Here is a 24,110-nt window from a genome sequence, read left to right on the forward strand (position 1 = left end):
TGGAAGCAGTGTACATTTGTGCAGTTTTGTTGTTTTAGTGCATAGTAGTGTGCCGTAGGATTTTTTACTTATCAAAACTGTGACATGACAAGAAAAAGGTTGGGAAACACTGGGATAGCATAACATCATATTAGTATCCATGCATTACAGGTGTTTTAGAACAAATAACAGCCTTGGGATATTTCCTTTGCTCATTTAAATAATAAAATATATAATATGACTATTCAAAGTAGGCTATATTATTCATATAATACAAAACAGCATATATAATTTTATATTATATTAAGTATTATTAAATATTATATTATATTACATATTAAATTGTTGCATATTATTAAGTATTAAATTATATTACTGTATAATATTGTATATTATTAAATATTATATTATATTATATTATATTATATTATATTATATTATTGCATATTATAGCAAATTATATCTTAGTACCTACAGTATGCAATACTGCATGCTATAGCTGCTCAAAAAAAGATGTGTTGTCATGGAAAAGTTCAAGAAGAATTTCAGGAAAGGGTTAGCTGGCATGAAATACTTTTTTGCAGATACGTCCTGCGGTGTGAAGAGATGTTCTCCATCTAAAACCATTTTAAACAGCATTTCGCTAATTCTTTTATAATTGCAATTTTTATTCATGCGGCTTTTACGATTTTATTTTAATGGAGAGGGCGCATGGACTATTTGTACATTTTAAAAGTCATTTGTCAGAGCCACCACAGAGGCATTGAAAAAGGTTATAATCTTAAATGCCAGAGAAGTCAAAAGGATGATTAAAAAAGGGTGAAACTTGAAATGTTGACCAGCGGTTAAAATAAACTTGGTCCCTTAAATTATACATTTTAACCAAAAATCATGTTTATTTATAAAAAAAAAAAAAAAAAAAAAAGACATTGAAATTGTACCTTCTGAGTAAATAATGAGCTCTTCATCTGAACATCAGAGTACCTAAAATTGCATATTAAAGGAACTGAATTCAGTTCAATCCTATTTATTCCAAACATTTTCAAAACATTAAAGGGTTGGTTCACCTTAAAAAAAACGAAAATTCTGTCATCATTTACTCAACCTCAGGTTGTTCCAAACCTGTATAAATTTCTTTGTTCTATTGAATACAAAGGAAGATATTTTAAAGAAAGTTTGTAACCCAGCCGCTTTGATCCACCATTGACTTCCATAGTACTTTTTTCCTACTATGGAAGTCAATGGTGGCCCAAAGCAGGCTGGTTACAAACTTTCTTCAAAATATCTTCCTTTGTTTTCAGAAGTAAAAAAAAATGTATACAGGTTTGGAACAACCTGAGGGTGAGTAAATGATGACAAAATTTTCATTTTAGGGTGAACTATCCCTTTAAGTCAAATTCAACTTAAAAGGTTATGATATTCATAAACCTCAAACATGAACATCAATGAAGCAAACTTTGGCCAAAGCAAATCTATCTATATATACACACAAAAATCATCTAACCATCCATCTTTTCTGTCTAATCTATTCTTTCATTCATCCATCAAAAACTGCAAACACGTCGTTCCTCAAGTGTCTGGATGCAGTAGTTATCTGGTCTGGAGAGATGACACCTTATGTTATAATGCCCATAAACTAAGAGGCGTCGCCTTTGAAGATCATACATCATTTATGAGCCTCTCGCACTTTTAGACACATAAAGTGAACTTCTTTTATTCATAAATGACCCCATATCCACACTTTGCTCCTGCGTGTTTTAGCAGTTTCATTCTGCCACCTGAAATGGTGTTCTTCTGCCTCATTCATTCTAATTTCAGTCACAAAAGCCTATAAAAGTGCCATCCGTCACTAGTCACATCTCAGCTGTCACATCTGTTTCGCATAACAGTTTATGCCACAGTGACTTCTCAAATTTGAAAAATGAAGATGAAATTACCTACAAACTGGGATGTAATGGAGTACAGCGAAAAAGCCAACTGCATCAACAGATAGCGAGGGAGCACACAACCAGCCGGGAATTAAAAAGCAACACACACCTTGTTAACAAATATTTAAACAACGGTCGGCACAGTGAAAAATAAGCTTACGGAACCGCTCTACTGTGAAATGGAGGCATTTACAATGTGTTTACATTCAAATTTCTTGCTCAACAGCCTTAACTAAAAGGAACAAGCACACAGTCAGAAATAATTATTAAATATGAATTGATTTCGGTCTCACACTTCTATGCTACGTTGCATTAAATAATTTTTCCATTCAGCCATTTCACGTGCGACCAACAATCAGTCACTCTCCCACAACCGTCAATTTCACTCACTCTCTTCAATTTGTGAGAGGGACCGATTTATTCAGCTAATTTAACCAAGAGATACAAAGACGGACATTAATGGCTCTTGGAGAAGTCTCACTTCCCTCCCAGCGATGCACATTTTAATATGAAACAGGTAGAGCGGTTGCGTACCCAGTGAGCAGAACAGCGGACGGAGCAGCGGTAGCCTTGAGGTGTTGGTATTTTAAAAAGGAGCTTATGCTTCATGTAAACATTTATTTTCTGAGAATGCAAATGCAAGGCGTCATTGCCTGCACAGTGCTGTCTGACGTGGAGAGGCCTGCTGCGGACGTCTGCATTGAAATGCTGTGGCCCATCTGCGTTGGCATAGCAACAGGCTCCCGTGTCTCCCTTAGTATGACGTTGGCGGCGCAACTAACCCACTCCTTTCCACTTCTTTCTGTCTGCCTGCCTCACTCACTCACTCACTCACTCACTCACTCACTCACTCACTCACTCACTCACTCACTCACTCTCACAGTTCTGCTCTTGTTCCTGCTCTGTTATCATGGCCATTCACCTCCACCTGTCTGGCTTAATCTGGATAAAAGTGGTTTTCAAGAGTTCAATTTGTCTAAATGGGTCAATAACATAGCCATAAAAAATGTTTACCTCATAAATTGTTTTCTGGAAGAGGGGAGATATTTTTTTTAAATGGCAAGTGGGTATCGAATTGCATGCAGGAATAATGAAAAGTGAGCAAATAAAAATAAATAAATAAATAATTCATGCAAGGCAATCAAAACAGCTTGTTTAGGTTAACGTGGTTCCATTACAAGGAATGTTTTGGCCCATAAAATGCATATTGCAAAATGTATGGGATGATTTAATATGCATGTCTTGGTGAAAAAAGTAAAATTCAACAGACACTCAACTAGAAATATCATTTAGAATATTGGCCTTTGCTGTTTCCTAACATTCATCCAAACAGAAAAAAAAGTAATTATGGGATTTACTCCACATAATTCCATCCTTACATCTTGGCCTATCCTTACGTTGCTGTGGAAACAAGGCAAAATGATGCTTGCCTTTTTACTGAATTCTATGAAAGTCAGTTTCTGCCACATCAAAATAATAAAATAAAATAAAATAAAAATAAAATGCATAACTCAAGATTAGATAGCATCTCATTTTTTAAAAGATACCCCAATATACAAACTCAATTTGACATTCCATTATTTTTTTTATTTATTTTTTTTAGTTGGTATCTAGGTGTAGTATACCTTAAATAAGTGTAATATCTCCAAAGCCATCACAAAATATTGAGATATCTTAAAATAATTAAAATTATGTTTTGAAATGGTATTCTCAAAATTATTTTGGAATAACGATATAGTACTAACTCAAAATAATTAGACATGATCTCATCATTTTGAGATGTCTCGTTTTGAAATATCTCAGGTCATTATTTCAATATTATTATATTCAAGACCACATCATTACTTTGAGATATTAATTCAAGACAATATTATTTCAAGATTTTCAAGAGGAGATATATTAGAACATTTAGGCCTGGTTTCACAGACAGAGCTTAGATTAAGCCAGGATTACACCTCAGTTTAATTAGGACATTTATAGCTTTTATAAATGTGCCTTAAAAAAAAAAAAAAATGACCGGTGTACATCTTGAGACAAAACAATAGTAAGGACATATTTTAAGATATGTCAGTGCAAGTTTCTTTCAGTTAAAACAGCTCAAACATGTATTTTAGTCTGGGACTAGGCTTAAAGGGGGACTCAGTAGTATTTCAAATACACTGTTTGGAAGTTAGTCAGGCCGATACCAACAACAAACATCTAACCACTCAGCATTGTGGGCTTACGACAGTCGAGGAGAGAGAACGAGCAAGAGGGATATTTGAAAATAAGAAAAGAAAAAAAAAACTGCACAACGAAAGATGGGACACTATAAAAAAGAACTCAACTCAAACTCAAAAGAATGACACTGGAATGAAGGTTTATGCCTGGGCAAAACACTGGACTCACATTTATATTAGAAAAGCTTTCCAGCGCTGGAGAGAGCGGTGGGAAAGCCTGAAAACAGACACGGATGCTGCTTTGATTCCGCTTCACATGTGAGTAACACGGTTTTGATTGCCTGGAGTTGCTGTGCTGTTGGCGACTAACAACAAACGCTTTGTATTTACTCTTGTGTACTGTACGTTCATTTTTTGTGCTTCCTTGTTGTTCGTTCATCAACTGCGCTTTATTTTTCGTGAAGCATTTTGTTGCAAGTCAGCTGTAATAGACATCCACTCACATTGCGTGTGTAACAGTGGTCAGATAGTGAGAGTTTTGCAGTTAAACTACTGCACTAGAGAATGCGGTGCTTAGCATCATTGTTAATGCAGTCGCCTTGCATGCCAGAAGCGGACGGGCCGGGGTTCGAGACTGACTCGGAGTAGGGTGGTTAGGATTGGAGTGTGAGTTTTGGAGGCGGAGCAATGAAGAGAGGGGGTGGGTTTGTTTGAGTTGATTTCAAATATCAACAATGTCCAATAGTGTAGTTAAAGATCTACTTACAGCACCTTTAAGCCTTTTCTGTGAAACCAGGGGTTAGGGTAAAAAACATTTTAATAATAAAGAACCCGTTTTCACTATTAATAATCTTTTTTTCATTGAAAAGCTTCCATGGATGTTTAAAGTTTATCATAGAAACTATAAAAAAAAAACCTTTAGGTTTTAAGAGGTTGTGTGCTGGACTTTTTTATTTTATGTAGCAAAAAGCATAGCTTGCCATGTGGTAGAGCATAGGGGTGCAACAGATCACTAAACTCATGGTTCTGGTCATTTTGCAGCTTTTAAAAATCACAGAATGGCCCATTTTTCAGATCAGCCAAAAAATTATAAAATAATAATAATAATTCCTAGTGTGGCCAAGGATTTTTACTTATCCTGCCACCATTTTCAATGGCCCCACCACAAAAATAAATAAATAAATAAATAAATAAAACAGTTATTATCCTTATTGTTTTTGACCCCATGTAACATTGTATTCTAATAAATTAGGTTATGACACCAAACCTTTAGATATCAAATGACATTTCACAATTCTCAATTTCGATACCTTAGCAAAAACAACTATTCTAGCTACTATAAATTTCAAACATTATTAAAGGCAAGTAAACAGTCAAAAATAAAATTAGAACAGAAACAAATTAGCAATAGTACAAATAAATACAACGGAAAGATACAAATTAAATAAAGTGTTTTATGTTTTGCTGGTAGGTCTGGTATTCAGGTACAGAAATAAAATTTAAAAAAACCCTTAAAGTTTCAAAAGTATTTCAGTCAAGAGTGATTTTCTTTTTGTTTTGTTTTCGATTAAAAGGTGCAACATGTAAAATTGTTTCTGTCCACTAGAGATTGCTAGAGGCCTATTCAAATCAAAGGTGTAGCTTGGTGACGGCAAGTTTGAGCGTGGAATCTTGGGACATGTGGTCTTCACCTCACAGCCGGTGGAAAATAATCAAGATAGGACTCAGAAAGAAATCATGTTCATGGATGCGTTTATTAACGTTACTGTAGTATGAAGCAGAGCAAGACCAAGTGTTGTGGGAGCTGAATGAGGCCGCTGGAGCGATTGCACAACACACGCCTCACGAGCAGCGGAACTTTTATTATGACAAAGTCGCCGGTGCCGCTTCTGCTTTTCCAGTCATGGGGTATGAGGTAACACAGCTCTGTTTATCATATTAGATGCATTTGAGAGTGTTGAAAATGATTAACGTTACTTTGTGCATTCGCTCAGCGGCTGCTGTTAGACACTGTTGCACACAGCAGTAAGCTAGATCGATTTTAGAATATCATATTAAATGCTGGATGGCTTGTGTTGATAAATGGCATGGAAATAATTTTAAAACGTATTGTATGATAGAGAAAATGCTGTATTACCGTTATTAAAAATAAAGCTGCATCTGATTATGCCATGTTAGCTACTTGACAAAATAGTGTTTTTTCTCTGAGGCATGGTAAAGCATGGTACTCACAGAAAAAAAACAAAAAAAAAAAAAAAAAAAAAAACAATAAGAATAAAAATGTTGAGCTATATATCATGAGTTAGATTTCTGTCTATAAATATATCAAAGCAGTTGTTCCATTGTCTATTAAAAAATGTAATATATTAAAGCGTCTTATGTGTTTCCATTGTTTCTACAAAATAAAACCAGAAAACGAGGGTAACGCAGATATGACACAATTGACAGGTGACTCCTCACACGTCCCAGAGCCTTGGTTAAAATTGCAATTTTCAAGATTTACAAATAGTTGGAAACATTTGGGATATTGTGAGTACTCAAGTGAACAAAAAATATAACACTGGCCTAATGGTTTTTAGATATTTTACTGCAAAACTCTTACATATTGCACCTTTAACATTACATGACAGACGGCAACCATTATATTAGGCTGCTGTCACTTTAAGACCTAGCGCACGGATCCAATATACTGATATGCATGGATTTTCTTTCTCAACTGTTTACGTTTACTTAAGACATAACCGACTGCAGCAGACAATGATCCAATCAGTTCCTGATGGACAAAAGTCCTGCCCTATATTTTTTTCTTGTTTGAGAAGCAGCTTCACTCAGTTATACGTCATAATAGAGAAGAAAAGACTTCCGTATCGCAACTTCCGTTTCATGCCGACTTTAAAATTAGCAATTTACCACGTGTGCCGAACCGTGGAACGGGATCCGTAAAGATCATATAATAACTATGATTCGCTGCACCCCTATAAACATTATAAAAAGAGAAAAATAACATTGCTACCTTCATCAGTGAATAATAAGATTTCTCATGAAGCAAGCGACTGTCAGAGTCCCATAAGCTACTGGTGGCAAGATGCTTTGCAGATGCTCAGCATATAAAACTCTGAGCCATAACAGATTCTCTATCTACTGCATATCAAATCCTGATCTCTGATTAGCTCCTGCATAGCACTGAATAAAAAACTCCTGAATATGCAGTGAGGGATTAGTCTGAAAACTCCTGGAGGTTTTCCTTCAGATGGAGGATTATGTCAAGGTCACTAAGGCACTGGGAGGATTGGGCATGGCAGAGCCAGCTGTATCCTCTCTTCTGACGTCCTCACATGCCTCTCACGGGGCGCTGACGGTCACGGTCACTGCGGTCAAGCCTGCTCTACGTTGCCTAACTGGAGCAAAAGTTGGATACAGAAGAGCCAAGCTCTGGATTACGCTCCGGCTCTCAAAACTGTGCAGCAATGACATAAGAGCTTTTCCTCCAAGGATGGAAGCAGAGGTATGATAAGGCTGTAAACATCCTGAAGCTCATGGTATGCATGAGAGCACAGACAGCTAACTGAGGCATCTCAATATCCCAAAACATGCTGTCTACATGCACACCGTCAAATATGATCTCAACACAAAGTAACAAGTGTAAATGTGAATAAAACACAGCGTCCTGCAGGGATCAAGAGATATTTTTTAAACCCTAGCTGAACATAATTCTGGGTTATCTATCTGCTTCTCACTGCTCATACTTTACCCTGGGCTAGTAATTAATCCTGGGTAGTCATGTTTCAAAATTTCACACTGTACATTTGTAAACAGTTATTTGTATATTAACACTCTTATTTGGAAATATGTTGCATACTTACGAGGTCAATAACATTGACTGGATGAAAACAGCTTGTGCACTGAAATTTTGTCATCCAATTAGGTGGTTTTAAGTCTTGTTCATGTATAAAAGCTAAAATAGATGTTTTAACTAAACTGCCTTTCTGTGACTGTACAAAGCGCACTGATATTTAATGTGATATTTAGTTGGTAACCCTTTCCGAAAAGGTAAATTGCTATTAATAAGTGCTATTTTTCATAATTAATTCATGTTCATTCATAATACATTGACAAATTCATTTAAACTTGAAATGTATATACATGCACATTTTTTTTCTTATGCTCATTAATAGGGGTGTAACAATATTCAAACCAAACAGAAAATCCACGATACCTCACCCACGGTACCTACCGCGATACTCTCATGGTGTACCGAATGTGCCCCGCCCAGCTCTGGCCCAACAAATATACAGCGTTGTAGCCTAACTACCATTAACCACAATAACCTCCACATTTTGTTACTTTTGATAAGAAATAATGTGTCGTCTTTCAAATTCTGTCCATTTTATCATGAAATTCAGATTTTTATGATGGTCTTTAATGTAGCGTGACAGATCACTGTACAGGCGCCTCATTTCAAGCGGCAACATGGAGCATGGAGTAAACGTAGGGGTGGGCGATATGGCAAAAATATCATATCACGATTTTTATCACGATTCTTCATGTTGTTTTTACTATTTTGCAAGTGACTGAGCATTACAGCCAAACTAATTTCCCTATTTTAAAAACGAAGCCTCACAAAATAACAAAATATAAAATAAAATTAAAGATATTTAGGCCAAAGTGGCAAAGATAAAAATCTTTGTCATTGTTTTTTATCAGTTATTTGTTATTATTTGTTAACACTCGACTTCACTGTATAAATTATACATTGATTCTTATTAGTTAGATAGTTACCACCCCAAAATCTGCCATCATTTACTCAAGTTGTTTTGAACCCTAATGAGTTTCTTTCTTCTGTTGAAAATAAAAGTTATTTTGAAGAATGTAACCAGACAGTTGCTGGTCCACAGTGACTGTTTTTCCTACCACGGAAGTCAATAGAGACCAGCAACTGTTTGGTTAACCCACATTCTCCAAAATATTTTATTTTGTCTTCTGCACAAGAAAGAAATGAATGGTTTTGAAACAACATTACAGTGACAGAACTTTCCTTTTTGGGTGAACTATCCCTTTAAGGACAAGCGGCAGCATGGTTAATATTAGGCTGCTCTGTCACTTTAAAGACCTGCACGTATATCTAATATACCGCCACGCATCCAATTTTCTCTCAAATGTTTACTTTCACTTTAGACATAACCAACTGTGTTTATGTAAACTTTGTGTGTATTTGACAGTATTAGAGCAATCGGACTCTAAAGATAACTTAGTAGCTAATCAGGCGCTGTTTGACAGGCTTACTTCGGGTGAACGCGCTCTGAAAAACGCTTGTCACAACAGCACGCGAAAGGAAAGTTTAACCGGCAAGGCAAGGCACATGAAATAATGAACTTTGTGTATTGAAGTGTCCCGCGAATATTACTCTACCGCTGCGTTAAAATGTGATGTGAATGTATGTCACGTTGAACAGTATGCTGAGACGGAGGCGCTGGAATCGCAACTGATAGAAAGCACTTTAGCACGATACTACGATATTTCTTCAGAAGCAGATCATGGAGACATTTTAATCGTCCACGATCAAAAATCGTTATATCGCACACCCCTAAGTAAACGCGATCATCTCTTCCTCTTTAATACTAGTTGAATGAACATCTGAAGGTACAGTGCTCAGCGTAAATGAGTACACCCCCTTTGAAAAGTAACATTTTAAACAATATCTCAATGAACGCAAAAACAATTTCCAAACTGTTGACACGACTAAGTTTAATATAACATCTGTTTAACTTGAAGTAAAGGTTTATAATATAACTTCGATTACACATTTTTCAGTTTTACTCAAATTAGGGTGATGCAAAAATAAGCACACCCCACAACAAAAACTACTACATCTAGAACTTTTATGACCTATATTTTACTTGTTTATTTATGTCTTGATGATTATTTAATGTGTTTAAACAAATCTGTCATGAAAATGATCACTGTGTAAATGATTAAATATTTCAGCATAGAATTGAAGTAAAAAACATAAGTTTATAATTAGATTTAAAAGTTAATGCAAAAACTGCCTTATGTGCAGTTTACATTTGCATACAATTTGTAATTTGAGAGTTGATTATTGTATCTAAAAATAAATAGCAACTAAATTTAGGCTAATAGTTTGGGCTCTGTTGTTAACGTATAATATAATAGTAATGTGTAGGGATGTCCCGATCACGTTTTTTTTGCCCTCGAGTCCGAGTCCGAGTCATTTGATTTTGAGTATCTGCCGATACCGAGTCCCGATCCGATACTTAATAGCCTACATAAAAAAGAATAAAGAAGAGCGAAAAAACAGATCCAGGAACAGTGCTTTTCGGGTTTTTCAGGTATCTAACAGTTTTCAAATAGTAATCAAATATAAAATATCACTGCATATTATCTTTACTGTATAAAATAAATAAAGATTAATCATTATTGAAGTTACAAAAACTATTCAGTCAAGAGCAGTGAGTGATTTCTTTGTTATTTGTTGTTTGATTTAACATTAAATACAGGCAGCAGGAATAGTTGTTTTCCCTTTAAGACATGCACGATCCAGTACATATACTGTTCCACATGCGCTGTCTTTCTCGACTAATATACGTTCACTTAAGACATAACCGACTATGTTTGCTAGGATACTCACTAGGACGGGCATGTTGATATAATTTTTGTATGAATTTGTCCGCTGAAGCGCAAGACTTGAAAGAGAACTCAGTATTTGCGCGCTGACTGGAATAAGCGTGTGCGCGCTTCGGATGAGCGCACACAAATCTTCTCACAGCGCGCGCGAGTTCTCTTTCGCGTCTTGTTCTTTAAGGTTTAAATCAGCAAGGCTTAAATGAGTTTTGTCTGTTAAACACAGACAGCAACGTGTGCTGTTCAGGTCTCACCTGCGCTCGCGCGCTATCAACACCCGGGTGACTGGACATTACAGCAGACGGCACTCGCAGTTAACAGTTTACAAAGAGTGACTGTTTTGTCCACGCATTCTGATTATCGTTGTTGTAACGTTTTGTGCATCCATCGACTTAAACATACATTATCTGAACTCTGTCTGTTTTCCCCGTTGCTATTTTAAACAAACCATATTAACCAATAGATGCGTCGTCATTCGAGATGGACCGCAGTGCAAGTGCGGTCCGTCAGTGCCAGTGGAGAACCTAATACATATATATCCGAGTCCTGATCGGGAGGTAATGTCCGATTCCGATCGAGTCTGAAACCACATGATCGGGCCCGATTTCCGATCACGTGATCGGATCGGGACATCCCTAGTAATGTGTAAGTAAGGGCTCCCTATATATTTTACAGAAGGGATCGACAATTAAGTTTGGCATCGGGCCAAAAAAAGACTTCCGCCACTAGATGGTGGGCCAGAACATAGTTAAAGGATAATTTAAAATAATTGATGAAAAATGCAACTAGAATTGCCTAGAATTGACAGACTGTTACAGTGTCTTAACTTCTATTGAGCTATTATTGTGTTAAATCCTGTAGTAGGACAGTCATTAACAAAAATCCACATTTGTGTGCGGTGTCCGGGTTTTACACTGGATAAATTAATAAAGCGGAGTAGTGACCTGGTAAGTGTCATTCACCAACTTGAAACACAGACCGCCTTGCTAAAACACACATGTGGGAGATCTGGAATGGATAAAAATAACTCAAAAAATAGAAGAGGACTTGAATAAGCTCATTAATGGCATGTCTGAGTCATGCTCTTAATGAGCTATGTTTTATTTCCTCTTTCCATATTCTGAATAATAAATATATCTCATTTTAATTTGCTTGTTACACAATGGAGTCTAACTTATTGTAATAATTATTTGACACAGCCTAATTTTACACTCAGAATTATACCTTGGCATCCTCACACATTTTTTTTATTTTTTTTTTATTGTGATCGAGGTATGCTATATTACATTACATCATGTGCAGAGTGATGTTAACATTTAAGGTAGCTGGTGAGAGAAAACGGCACTATTAAAGAGTCTAAAGAGGAAAGTTGACAGCGAAAATAGGGCATACAAAGAAGAATCGAAAGACAACTATGTGTTCTTTCCTAGTTTTGTGAATGCAAAGTCATGTGTCTTACCTGCAACAAAGTTGTCGCCGTTTTCAAAGAATATAACACGGTGTCTACACCGGATGTGAGTGGTGCGACACGTCAAAAGATAGTAGAACCCTATGGCGTTATTATACTGTCAAATGTCGAGAGCACATTATTGTGACGCGAGAGCACATCAATGTAATGAGCGAGCACAAATCTCTCCGCTCGCGCGCGGATTTCCTTTGCTCTCGCACAAAACTGGACGCATGCTCTCAAATATACAGTGGTCTCTTATGAACTGCCTCTCCTCTCGCTCAGATATTGTGTGTGTGCGCTCAAACTGTGCCCTGTGCGCTCGCGAATCTCTCCATGCTCTTGCACTAGAAATTAATTTGCTTCTGGATTAAACGCTATCAAAAGTTATCAACCAATCAGAAGAGACGACTGATTCATGAAAATGCAAGGTGGAATCTTATTGGCTGAGAGTGAACTGCACCTGGAATTCTTTCGACAAAGATGGATATTTAATTTCTTTACAATTTAATAATATTTAATAACATTAATCAAAATGTAGGCCATATCTTAGAAATGGCTCGGAATAGGGCGCTTGGATGATTTCTATATTAATAAGCTTGTTTGTCTAACTGCATCCCATTACAGGACATACTCCACTGAACGATTTAATCAAAAACCATCATGTTATACAATATCATGTACCAAAACATTAAACATTAATTAATGTTTAAACAACTGATTCAATGTTATAAATCAGTCTATTTAGAAATGTGTAAAATGTTATAAATTAGCCTATTAAAAAATATTAATTTAAATGAATTCATTACAATATCGTTTGAAATGAATGACATGTTTCGTCAGCGTTTAAACTTTTGACAGCGTTTAAACCAGAAGCAAATTAATTTTAAGATTCGCAAGCGCACAGGACACAGTTTGAGCACACACACGCAATATCTGAGCGAGAGGAGAGGCAGTTCATAAGAGAGCACTGTATATTTGAGAGCGCGCGTCCAGTTTTGTGCGAGAGCAAAGGAAATCCACGTGCGAGCGGAGAGATTTGCGCTCGCGCATTACATTGATGTGCTCTTGCGTCACAATAATGCGCTCTTGACATTTGACAGTATAATAATGCCATAGAACCCCTTTTAATCAGTGATTTTGTCTACAAGTCACGTGACAACACATTCCGACAGTAAACGCATTCCCCGTTCTGTTTAGTCCAAGTGCTTTGCAACGGTCGGTTTGTCGAGTTCAGAGTAGACCGCTTTTAGCTGTTGCTGCGCAGCGTGGCACAATGCAATAAAAAGTCACATCTGGTGTAGACACGGTGATAATAATTAGACGTCACCACGAGATGAAGATCTATTTCAGAGCCAGCCGCTATCAAAATAATCTGGCTGCAGGCGCGGGCCGCCTATTGCCGACCACTGGTTTACAGCATTAGCTGAGTTTTTTTTTTTTTTTTTTATCCTTAAACTGAGTTCATTTAACGGCAGAGACACAGTTTGTTCAGTAAACTACTGTTTAATTATAAAAAAGCAATTTTGTTGTTTTTCTCCCCCTGCTGTCCTGAATCATGACTTCAAAATCGAGGTACGTACCGAACCGTCAGTTTTGTGTACCGTTACACCCCTACTTATCAAGGCACTGATGCATTTATTTGATCAAAATACAGTAAAAACTGTAATACTGTGAAATATTATTACAATTAAATTTGTTTTCTCTTTTAATATATTTTATAATGTAATTTATTCTTAGAAGTCTCTGAATATGCTGATTTGGTGCTCAAGACAATTTTATATATATAATAACAATTTATTTGAAATAGAAATTGTGTAACATTATAAATGTCTTTATTGTCAAGTTTAAGATATCCTATTTAATCCATCTTTTTTTTAAATGCATTAAAGGGGCTCTATGTAGGAATGACACCCAGTGTTCAAAATAGGTACTGCAGTCCAAATTCAAATTGTTCATTGTTTGGCCCGGCCCTTCGTTCAAAGACAAATGAAAGCTGAGGAGACAAACACTGTAAGCTGATGAGTTGATTTATCTGTTTTAATATGCTGTTGTTCATAGAGATATTTAGATGGATTCAGAGGCTTTTTAGGTCAAGTAGAATCTGAGATTCTCTGACCCAGTTTGTTTGTTGGTTTCCATGGTTGCAATACCTAGTGTTTTCCGCTAACTGGCACCCTGTGATGTCGAAATACTATTGGATAAACTGGCAGCGCACAGTTTTTCACAGACCAAAACACAAACAGACATTCCACCCGGAATGCACATTTTCAAAGTAGAATATCTGGCTGTAGCATTGTTTTTCTGAGAAACAAGTAGGTGAACTTAGCATGTTTCCTAAATATCTGCAAACATATCGGGGTATTTTTATTCTTTATTAAAGTAAAAATCTTACATAGAGCCCCTTTAAATGTATGAATTTCTAATCATATCTATTTAAATTTGAGGTTTAATTATAAATAAACATGAATGAGTAAAATATAATGATGATTTGAACAGAAATCCCTGCTGAAATGTTTTAAGTGCTGCATATTACCCAACTTTGAATGCTTCCTAACCATCTTAACACCAGCCAGTTTTGTTTTCAACCAAACCACTTTACTGTGGTCCTCCAACTAGACTAGTGCCAAACCAACACGAACCATCACAGAAATCTGTACAGATCTAAGCTGATAATTTCAGTGACATGGCTGAGGCATCTGACCTTACACAAAAACACATTTTCGCATGCCTGCTTTCTGCTACAAAATCTCCTTCTTCCTGTGACCACCCAGACATGAACAGAATCTCCATGTGACAGAATTTTAATGCTGTACATACACAAACTGATGAGACACCTAAATCAAGCTGTTTAGATGTCACACCACATTCCAGAGAAGGTGATGAAAAAAGCATGGTTGCGAGTTTGCTTGAATGAGTGTCATTTTTGTTTTCATGCGTTCTGCACTGGAAACAAAGTGCTGACACTGTGTGAAAGCTTTAATCCAATAAAGACACAAGCACTTGCTTTATATGGCACATCCCCGTCCAATTCTTGCCATTTGATGTCTGCGTAGTCCTAGCACTTGAGCTCTTCACAAGAGAAACGGAGGATGATTAAAAGTCTAGGCTAAAAGCTCATGCTGTAAAAGAAGGCCTCTGTCATCCACTAGTGTCAGTGTGGCCTTTAAGATAACCTTCTTCTGTTGAGAATGAATACAATACAGACACTGGCAATGATCACAGTCCTTCAATAACATCAGTGAGTGTACATTTTAAATAGAGCAGACCTTTTCACAATAGACTTCTCCTTTTTGCAAGACCTCAGACTTGCACCACTATTAAACAGGCATTTTTTGCCATTTCCTTCTTGCCGTTTTAATTTCCAATCTGCTCACAAAAAAATAAATAAAATAAATAAAAAAATAAAGAGTTTTTGTGTGTATCTGTTAACAGTGTTTTAACATCTGCTGAATAATGCAGTACATCATCATTTTCAAGTCCAGACATCACATCAGCTCTGAGGCACAATATAATACATTTTAAATAACCAAGGCATCATGGATCTCTTCGATCAGGGAGACATTTTTCATCACTAGCTTTTGGAAATCAAGATCAAGTTGATGAATTTCTGCAGGCCTCAGACGTAACCCATCCATCCACATAAAATATAGAGTTCCTTGGAGCTAAAACAAAAGGACGGACATCACAACCCGTAGCGTTTAAGTTTTATCATTCACAGAGGTGGTGTTGGAAAAATAATATATACTTGGGATCTTCTCCAGCATTCAAACTTGTGAGTTGTGAAGTCAAGCCTTGCAGGATTCATCTCTACGCTACTCTCGCCCTAACTGCGGTTCAATTTATCTTCCCCATGAGCTGTATATGGCAGAGTGGTTTTGCATGACCACTGCCAGCTGCCTTAATCCTAGCCTGAGTTGCACTTACTCGGTCTAATTCAGCAGATCTAATTCAGAGATCATTTAAAAGCTGCAGGGTTGGAGCCCCGAGCCTCTGGCCCTGCAAAACGGGAGACCAATCATTATAAAATCCTCCACAACATAAACACTCTACCGTCTAGCGCTTACTCGCCTATAGCCGGTGCAGCACGCAAAACGGCACGTTTCGCTCAATTACATTTCGAATCTGGCCTTTGTCTCGTGCAATTGAGTGATTTTGGTCCACTCGTGTCAGTCAGCAGAACTGCAGTACAAACTGACAATGCAAGGAAGGACGACACCACCATCACTATCAGCTCTAGCTTATCAGATACGAAAAGATGAAACATTGGTCTTACCTCCCAGAACTTGCTGGAGAGCTGCAGCAGGAATGATGGGAAAGAAAAAGAGAGAATAATAAATCAACATTTGTCATTCAGGCTGATGATTATAATAATGCATAATGTCATTGCTGAAGATATTATATGGGTCTTTTTTTTTTTTCTTGTCCAAAGGCATTAATAATAATAATAAAAAACAAAGATATGACATCCAAAGTATGTAAGGTAGTACAACTAGAACTTTTTTATTGAATCCAAAAGGTTTTAATTATATTTTGCTACATATAAAAGTATTTTAAAGATTTTGAAGTGTTAAAAGGTCATTCGGTTTAACCATCCAAAGGCCAATGCAGCCGCTTTGTTATGTGAAAGAATGTCTGGAAAAATGAATTTCATTGATGTCATTCAGTATGGCTGTATTGGCCTTTGGGCCAATATAAAGGATGACAGGATATGACATCATTCAGACACCTGCAAAGGACCACGTCGTCATGAAGCAAAGTAACTAACTCTCTTATGTAGCATCTGAATAGATCAAACACACAATTGCTCAACATCTTCCAACCCTTCACCCATGCCAGGCACTGTAATGTCTGGCTTCCCCACTGAGCGCCATCACCATTTGCTCTTCACATCCACTTCAAAGTTTTATCAGGAAAACACAGGTCACCAGAATCATTTGGTTTATAAAAATGGAATCTTTGCCACTAATTCATTGACAACTTCTTCTAAATGAATGAACATGCATTTCCCCAGTACATCTTGTGTATCATTACTGTTTGTATATTGTTCTTTTGTATGTTGTATAGTGTTATGCATGCCTGAAAGTACTACTAGATAATGTATTTCATCTAGGTGATGTTTAATATCAAATTACTCCATGTTTAATGACTCACATTTTGGTGGACATCACAATAGCATAGAATGCATTGTATGTTTGTTATATTTATCAGAATATAAATGGACAAACTTTCTAGTGAACTCCCCCATGCAAGTTACTTCACTTTCAAACAAAGGAAATCCCAGAGAATTGCATCTTTCTCATTGGTCAAGCCAAGATTTGAAGACTGTTGACTGTCTGGAGAAGTTAAATAGCTCTGAGCAGATCTGAATTGGGGCTTCTGGTTCTTCTCTTTGTTCCTGTTGATACAACGTGAGGGCCACCCAGCCCGAGCCAGGCTGTTAGCCCTCCATTTCACTTCAAGTCATGCACAACTGCAGCGACCACAAAAGAGTCAAATTAACAGTGCAAAGTTTGTCTTCATTTTCTTCATTCAACGCAGAAGATATTGATTACAACTTCCATGCCAGCGGACCAAACCATCAAGGATTTCTCCTGTGCCTGCAGATCCGGACAGCTAAGGAATTTGCAAATATTGTTTGAACACTAAAAGGCAATTTAGTATTAAGATTGTGAACCCCTTTTAACAAAGGTGCTTTATAGTATTGAAACTGATGGTTTGTCCAGCAATTGTTAATTTACCCTTTCCATTGTTTCATTCCCCTGTTATGATATGGTTCGAATGGTATGTTTGTGTTTGTTAGTTTATTTATGTGTTTGTGATTTAGTTAAATAAAACTTGTGTGCACACTCTTATGAGTTGATTCTGGAATTTGGTATTATCGCTCTCACTCTCTCATACTGGTCACTGGAAGTTCAACATGGCACCTCATGGCAAAGAACTATGAGGATCTGAAAATAAGAATTGTTGCTCTACATAAAGATGGCGTAGGCTATAAGAAGATTGCCAAGTCCCTGAAACTGAGCTGCAGCACAGTGGCCAAGACCATACAGCGGTTTAACAGGACAGGTTCCATTCAGAACAGGCCTCGCCATGCTTGACTAAAGAAGTTGAGTGCACATGCTCAGCGTCATATCCAGAGGTTGTGCTTGGGAAATAGACGTATGAGTGCTGCCAGCATTGCTGCAGAGGTTGAAGGGGTGGGGGGTCAGCCTGTCAGTGCTCAGAACATACGCCGCACACTGCATCGGATTGGTCTGCATGAAGGAAGCCTCTTTAAAGATAATGCACAAGAAAGCCTGCAAACAGTTTGCTGAAGACAAGCAGAAAAGGACATGGATTACTGGAACCATGTCCTGTGGTCTGATGAAACCAAGATAAACTTATTTGGTTCAGATGGTGTCAAGCGTGTGTGGCGGCAACTGGGTAAGGAGTACAAAGACAAGTGTGTCTTGCCTACAGTCAAGCATGGTGGTTTGAGTGCTGTCGGCACTGGGAAACTACAGTTCATTGAGGGAACCATGAATGAGCAGAGCATGATCCCCTCCCTTCAGAGACTGGGCCGCAGGGCAGTATTTCAACATGATAACGACCACAAACACACCTCCAAGATGACCACTGCCTTGCTAAAGAATCTGCGGGTAAAGGTGATGGACTGGCCAAGCATGTCTCCAGACCTAAACCCTATTGAGCATTTGTGGGGCATCCTCAAACGGAAGGTGGAGGAGCGAAAGGTTTCATCCAACAGCTCCGTGATGCCGTCATGGAGGAGTGGAAGAGGACTCCAGTGGCAACCTGTGACGCTCTGGTGAACTCCATGCCAAAGAGGGTCAAGGCAGTGCTGGAAAATCATGGTGGCCACACAAAATATTGACACTTTGGGCACAATTTGGACATTTTCACTTAGGGGTGTACTCACTTTTGTGGCCAGCGGTTTAGAAATGAATGGCTGTGTGTTGAGTTATTTTGAGGGGACAGCAAATTTACACTGTTATACAAGCTGTACACTCACTACTTTACATTGTAGCAAAGTGTCATTTCTTCAGTGTTGTCACAGAAAAGATATAATAAAATATTTACAAAATGGTGAGGGGTGTACTCACTTCTGTGAGATACTGTATGTACCTGTAATTGCTAGGGGAGTCTATCAAAATATCAAGTTAGATGAGGTTTTAGGTTATGGCTCATATTTAAGTATCTTGTTTGAATGTCAAATCCTACTATTATGAATCAATTAAATGAAATGTTACATGGCAAACAGGCTAAATGCACATTACTATAAATATAAATTTAATAAAAGTATCGAAGGCCTTCTTGTAATCCTACACTTTATGAATATTCAGGTGTAGGAGCAAAACATCATGCGCATCCAAGAAAAATAATATGCATCAGTAAGATAACAAGCATTCAGAAAAGTAAATCAAGGAATTTAGAGGATGAATGTCATTTTAAAGTGGTTAAAGAGTATTACTCAAAAGCATATATGATACCTTTGGTGGCATGTGAAGTGAAATACCACTGCTTGAGTACGCAGTAAGTACTTACAAATGTTGTTGGAAGAAACTTTAAAAAGCTCATAATTGCATCCTTAGGAGTCTACTGTAGATTTCAATCCGACTAAAACATGATAAAAATTCACACACCACTTGTTTGAGTCATAAATCAAGTCATACACCCAAATCTTATTGTCATTACTGCAGATGACTGTTTATAGTAGATGTCTAGATGATTAGATTCATGGGAGCTGGGATGCATGTTGCTTGTGTTGTTTTCTAAGATACAAAAATTAAATCTATAAATGGGAGTTTCTTCGACTTCAGGAACTTTTATTTCCCAGGGGGTTGACTTTTATTAAACCTGACAGATTTCAACTTTTTTCTTTTTGTTATATGAAGGTCATATTAAAACGGTCTAGAAACTTCTAACCAGCTCTGCATTCAAATATGCCTAATTCCCTACTATACAGTAGGCGAAAAGTACTGGGATGACTTAGTACAAAGAAGCTCACATGACAAAGCGAATATGGCAGATGTAGCATTTTTGGATTTCATGCATACTATATAGCCTAGAACAGTGTATGTATAAGATCTTTTTATTAGACTTTTGATGTGTGAAGATAAAGGAAAAAAAGATCATGTGAAAAGAGCATATTTACTGTGTCATTTCTAATCTACGGAGCCCGTAAAATGACATGGAGATGGAAAAAATATGCCAATGCTTTTGCATACTCTCGCAAAAGTTTTGCGTTCTCCAAGAAATGTTGCATTCCTGTTGCATTCAAAATGGCATCTGTTCTCTTCATGACATACGTCTCAGCAGAGATAAGGCTATATATCCTCCACAACTGATTGCAAACTGGCATTCAGATCTGACTCCATTTAGTTAACAACGCCCAACTTACTACAATCCAATGTCTTCCCAAAAATGAAATCAATTCTGCCCAACATTTATTTCTCATTTCAAAAGTTTTTTCACTTGTGTATACAGTACATCACACAATAGGGAATTCTATCGCAACTTCAGTTTCAGGCAGACTTTACTACCCTCACTGACTGGTTGTGGCAAGAAAAAACCTTCAAAATGTTTAAGAGAAGAAAGAGAAAACACTTAGGAGAAACCAAGCTTATCCTCCAAGGCACACATTTTAATAAATGTACATAAAGCCAAATATTATCTACTTACATAATATGTATAATACTATTACTTGTTCATTGAATAAATCAAATAGCCTAATTATTCCTATAAATGAATCTGGGTATAGACAGAAAGTAATTTGGGACTCATTAATACCACAATTTGAATATGATGACACTGATCCTGCTTCCACAGCAAGTTTTCCCAAGAAGCCAAAAGGTCAGGTGCTACCTTAATGACATACTTTAGACCACAGGACAGACTCGGGCAAGCGCAGGGCCAAGCAAGGCACGGAAAAGCCTTTACTGTGAAATAATAGGAGTCAGGGGAGGACGTCAAAGGCTTGCAAGGTGGAGCTTGTGCGGAGCTGGATGGTCTGGTCATGGAGGGTGAGTCAGATCACAGTTGCCACTGTGATAATGAGGAAAAAGTAGCTGTGAGAGGAGCTGTTTGCAGCTCTTAAAAGGTGGAGGGCAACAATATTCGCTCTAAAACACTAATGAGAACACATGGCGGCTTCCACATGGCCATTGAAAACCGAGACCTAACCCTATGGCCAATTAAAGAGGAATCTTTGCGAATGTTATTTTGCGATCATCATTATGTGGCCATGGAGACGTCGGCGTGTAAACGAGCACTCAGGAGAGGGAGCGCTGATCTATTATCCATTTTCCTAATCTAGGTCGCTCAACGACTACAAATTAAATCTGAGGTTTCCAAGCAAATCTTAACGGACCGCTTTATCAATTAAGTAGTAATTTAGACTATGTCTGTCGGTTACCTCAGGTGTATTACATGCGAAGGGGACATTAGCGCATGCCGACAACGTTTGCAAATGGAAGCTGAAAGCACAACAAAAGCAGGGCCAAAAGACGACACAAAAACCTCAGCGCAAATGCTGCTCGATTGCCTGGAGCGAGACAGTAAATCTCTTAATCACACTGTGTTTGTGAGAGCTGCTTGTTGGATCTGGATATCAGGCCATGCAAAACTGTCCGCTGCACATAAATCATGAGGGCCGCTTTAACCTTTACAAGTGCTCTCCTCGGCTCCCTCAAATTGGTCACGGCAACAAAGTCCCGGAGAATTGTAATGAATCGAGCATGGCCGTGAGAGCTGACACGGTGACAGCGTCTGGAGCTTCTCAAAATGAGCATGCTAGGCTAGCGCCACAAGGGTTATTAGCATGATCTCAGCCTGTCGGTTTGAAAAAGCCAGAGTGGCATGTAATCTGTCTCTATTTAGTGAAGTGATGCTAATCCCTCTCTTGATCTGAATCAGGTCCTCCAGTGTGAACTCGATTGTCAAATATGACAAGGCATCTCCATCAACCACAACTATAGAGAAAGAGTGTTAACAGCAGCAAAAATATGAAATTAACAGCCTTTTTTGATTGGTATTGCAGTAAATCAATGATATAGGTGTCACCCACTTAACAAAACAGCTTCTCACCTATAGAATGGCTTCTCACCAGTGTCTTATTGACAGCTCATTTAGCTGTTATCTGTGTTTGTAACAAGTCTGTTTGATCATCCTACATAATTGTAAGTGTGAAAGTTGATTTTCATTCAAGTCATTAAAGAACACAGAGGCTGAAAATCACTTTGCTGATCTCTCACTTTGACTGTGCCTCAATGTTGATTTTACCAATCCGAGTAGCCGAGTCCCTGCTAGCTTCAAGAAACGCCTGAGGACACATCTCCTGTGAGCACTCGTCTCACAATTGTTAATGTACTTTTTTAGAAAAAAAAAAACATTATTCTTAAACTATTATTTTACTGTGCTTCACTTCCATCTCTGTTCTAGTCTTTCAGAGTTCAAAAGTTGTTGTTTTTTTCCCCCAATTGGCACAGTCAGTAATTCAGATTTTAACTTGCTCTCCCAATGTTTGGCCTCACAAGAATTGTATATATTGTAAACACAGACACATAATATTCTCACACTGTCTGCATATTAAAACACAAAAAAACGTATTTAACTTTATTTATTTTCTTCACACGTCACATGTCTTGAGAATATTCCTCACTGACACTGTTTTCAACTTAGTAAACAAGTACAGTTAGTTAAAATGTTAAGATTGAATGTCTGAGTCTGGGACAAGACTACAAGAAAATGTATAGATTTAAGGCATATATTCACACATTATGACTTTGATACAATACCTGACTAAAATATTGCAATACCAATACTGAATCGATACCATGGCAAAAAACTAAAACAGCAGTAAAAGTAATTGAATAACATGAAAGAACTTAAAATGCACTGTTTTATAAATTAATTTTAAACAAAACATATTTTCAATTATTATCAATCACATTCGCTAACCTTTCCCAATTCTTGTAAACAGGTTTGGATAGGGGTGGGTGATATGACAATAACATTATTTCAAGATATGAGTAATTAAATTTGTTTGTATTGATATAATTTCATATCACAATATAGTTCATTTGCATGTGTAGCGATCGTCTGCAAGCTATAAATGGTCAGCTAAACAAATGTATTTAAACACACACAATACACCATCGCATTATCCATGGATAACTTTTGAATCACTATAATGAATATAGCATATAGTGAATGATGAATAATGAATTTATTACGTTCGTGTTGTTTGCATCATACGCACTTAGGCGCCTATTGCCAACAAAACAGACATTTGAAGCAGTTTTACTCACCACCTGCGGTTCCGACTCATGACCGGGATCTTTTATCGCTGTGACCGCTTCATCTTTCAGTTTCAAACGATCTGTAAATCCAGCGTAGAACTGGGCCTTGTTTATGAAACCATAAGTGCCAATCCCGAGGGCTCAAGCAGCCACGGAATAACACGAGATATTCTCCAATCATTTTAATTATTAAAAAAGTGATTCAGATATCAGTTTCTATTGTTATTTTAATAACAAATATCGAGATTGCATCAATGTAATGCATGAGCACAAATCTCTTAGCTCCACTGGGTTCTTTGGGAAGCAAGGTTATCTTTCCCTCACAACCAAAGACACACTTCTTTGGTGACATTGTTGATTTCACGGTCTAAAAACAAAGTGACAAATCTTTCTCGAGCAAGTCCTTTGCAGCTCTGCTGATGACTTTCGTAAAACCAAACGAAGCGCGTTGATGGGTGTACTCTTGCTCTCTCGCTCTGGTCGACATGTGCGCATGCCCTCTTCCGGGAGAAGTGCCCGTACAAGGAATTCCGCCCATTCTGATGTCACACAGGCACATACTTGGGAAAAAAAATCCCGAAGTTCGTGAGGATTTGATAGAGTATTTTTGGCACGCCATGCGTCCATCTCGTGTTTTGAAACTTTGGCCATGTTTAGC

At 37.5% G+C, this 24,110-nt stretch overlaps 1 protein-coding gene across 1 annotated transcript in view; it reads right to left on the minus strand.

The window, feature by feature from the left end:
* The window catches only part of nrxn2a (neurexin 2a), a 431,583-nt gene that overhangs the window by 390,769 nt on the left and 16,704 nt on the right, over nt 1-24,110 (minus strand). Inside the window, exon 2 of the mRNA XM_067375006.1 lies at nt 16,429-16,449. Coding sequence (XP_067231107.1) covers nt 16,429-16,449 — 21 coding nt within the window. The remainder of the gene's footprint in view (nt 1-16,428; nt 16,450-24,110) is intronic.

The sequence above is a fragment of the Chanodichthys erythropterus genome, chromosome 22 (genome assembly GCF_024489055.1).
Source record: "Chanodichthys erythropterus isolate Z2021 chromosome 22, ASM2448905v1, whole genome shotgun sequence".
Lineage (NCBI taxonomy): Eukaryota > Metazoa > Chordata > Actinopteri > Cypriniformes > Xenocyprididae > Chanodichthys > Chanodichthys erythropterus.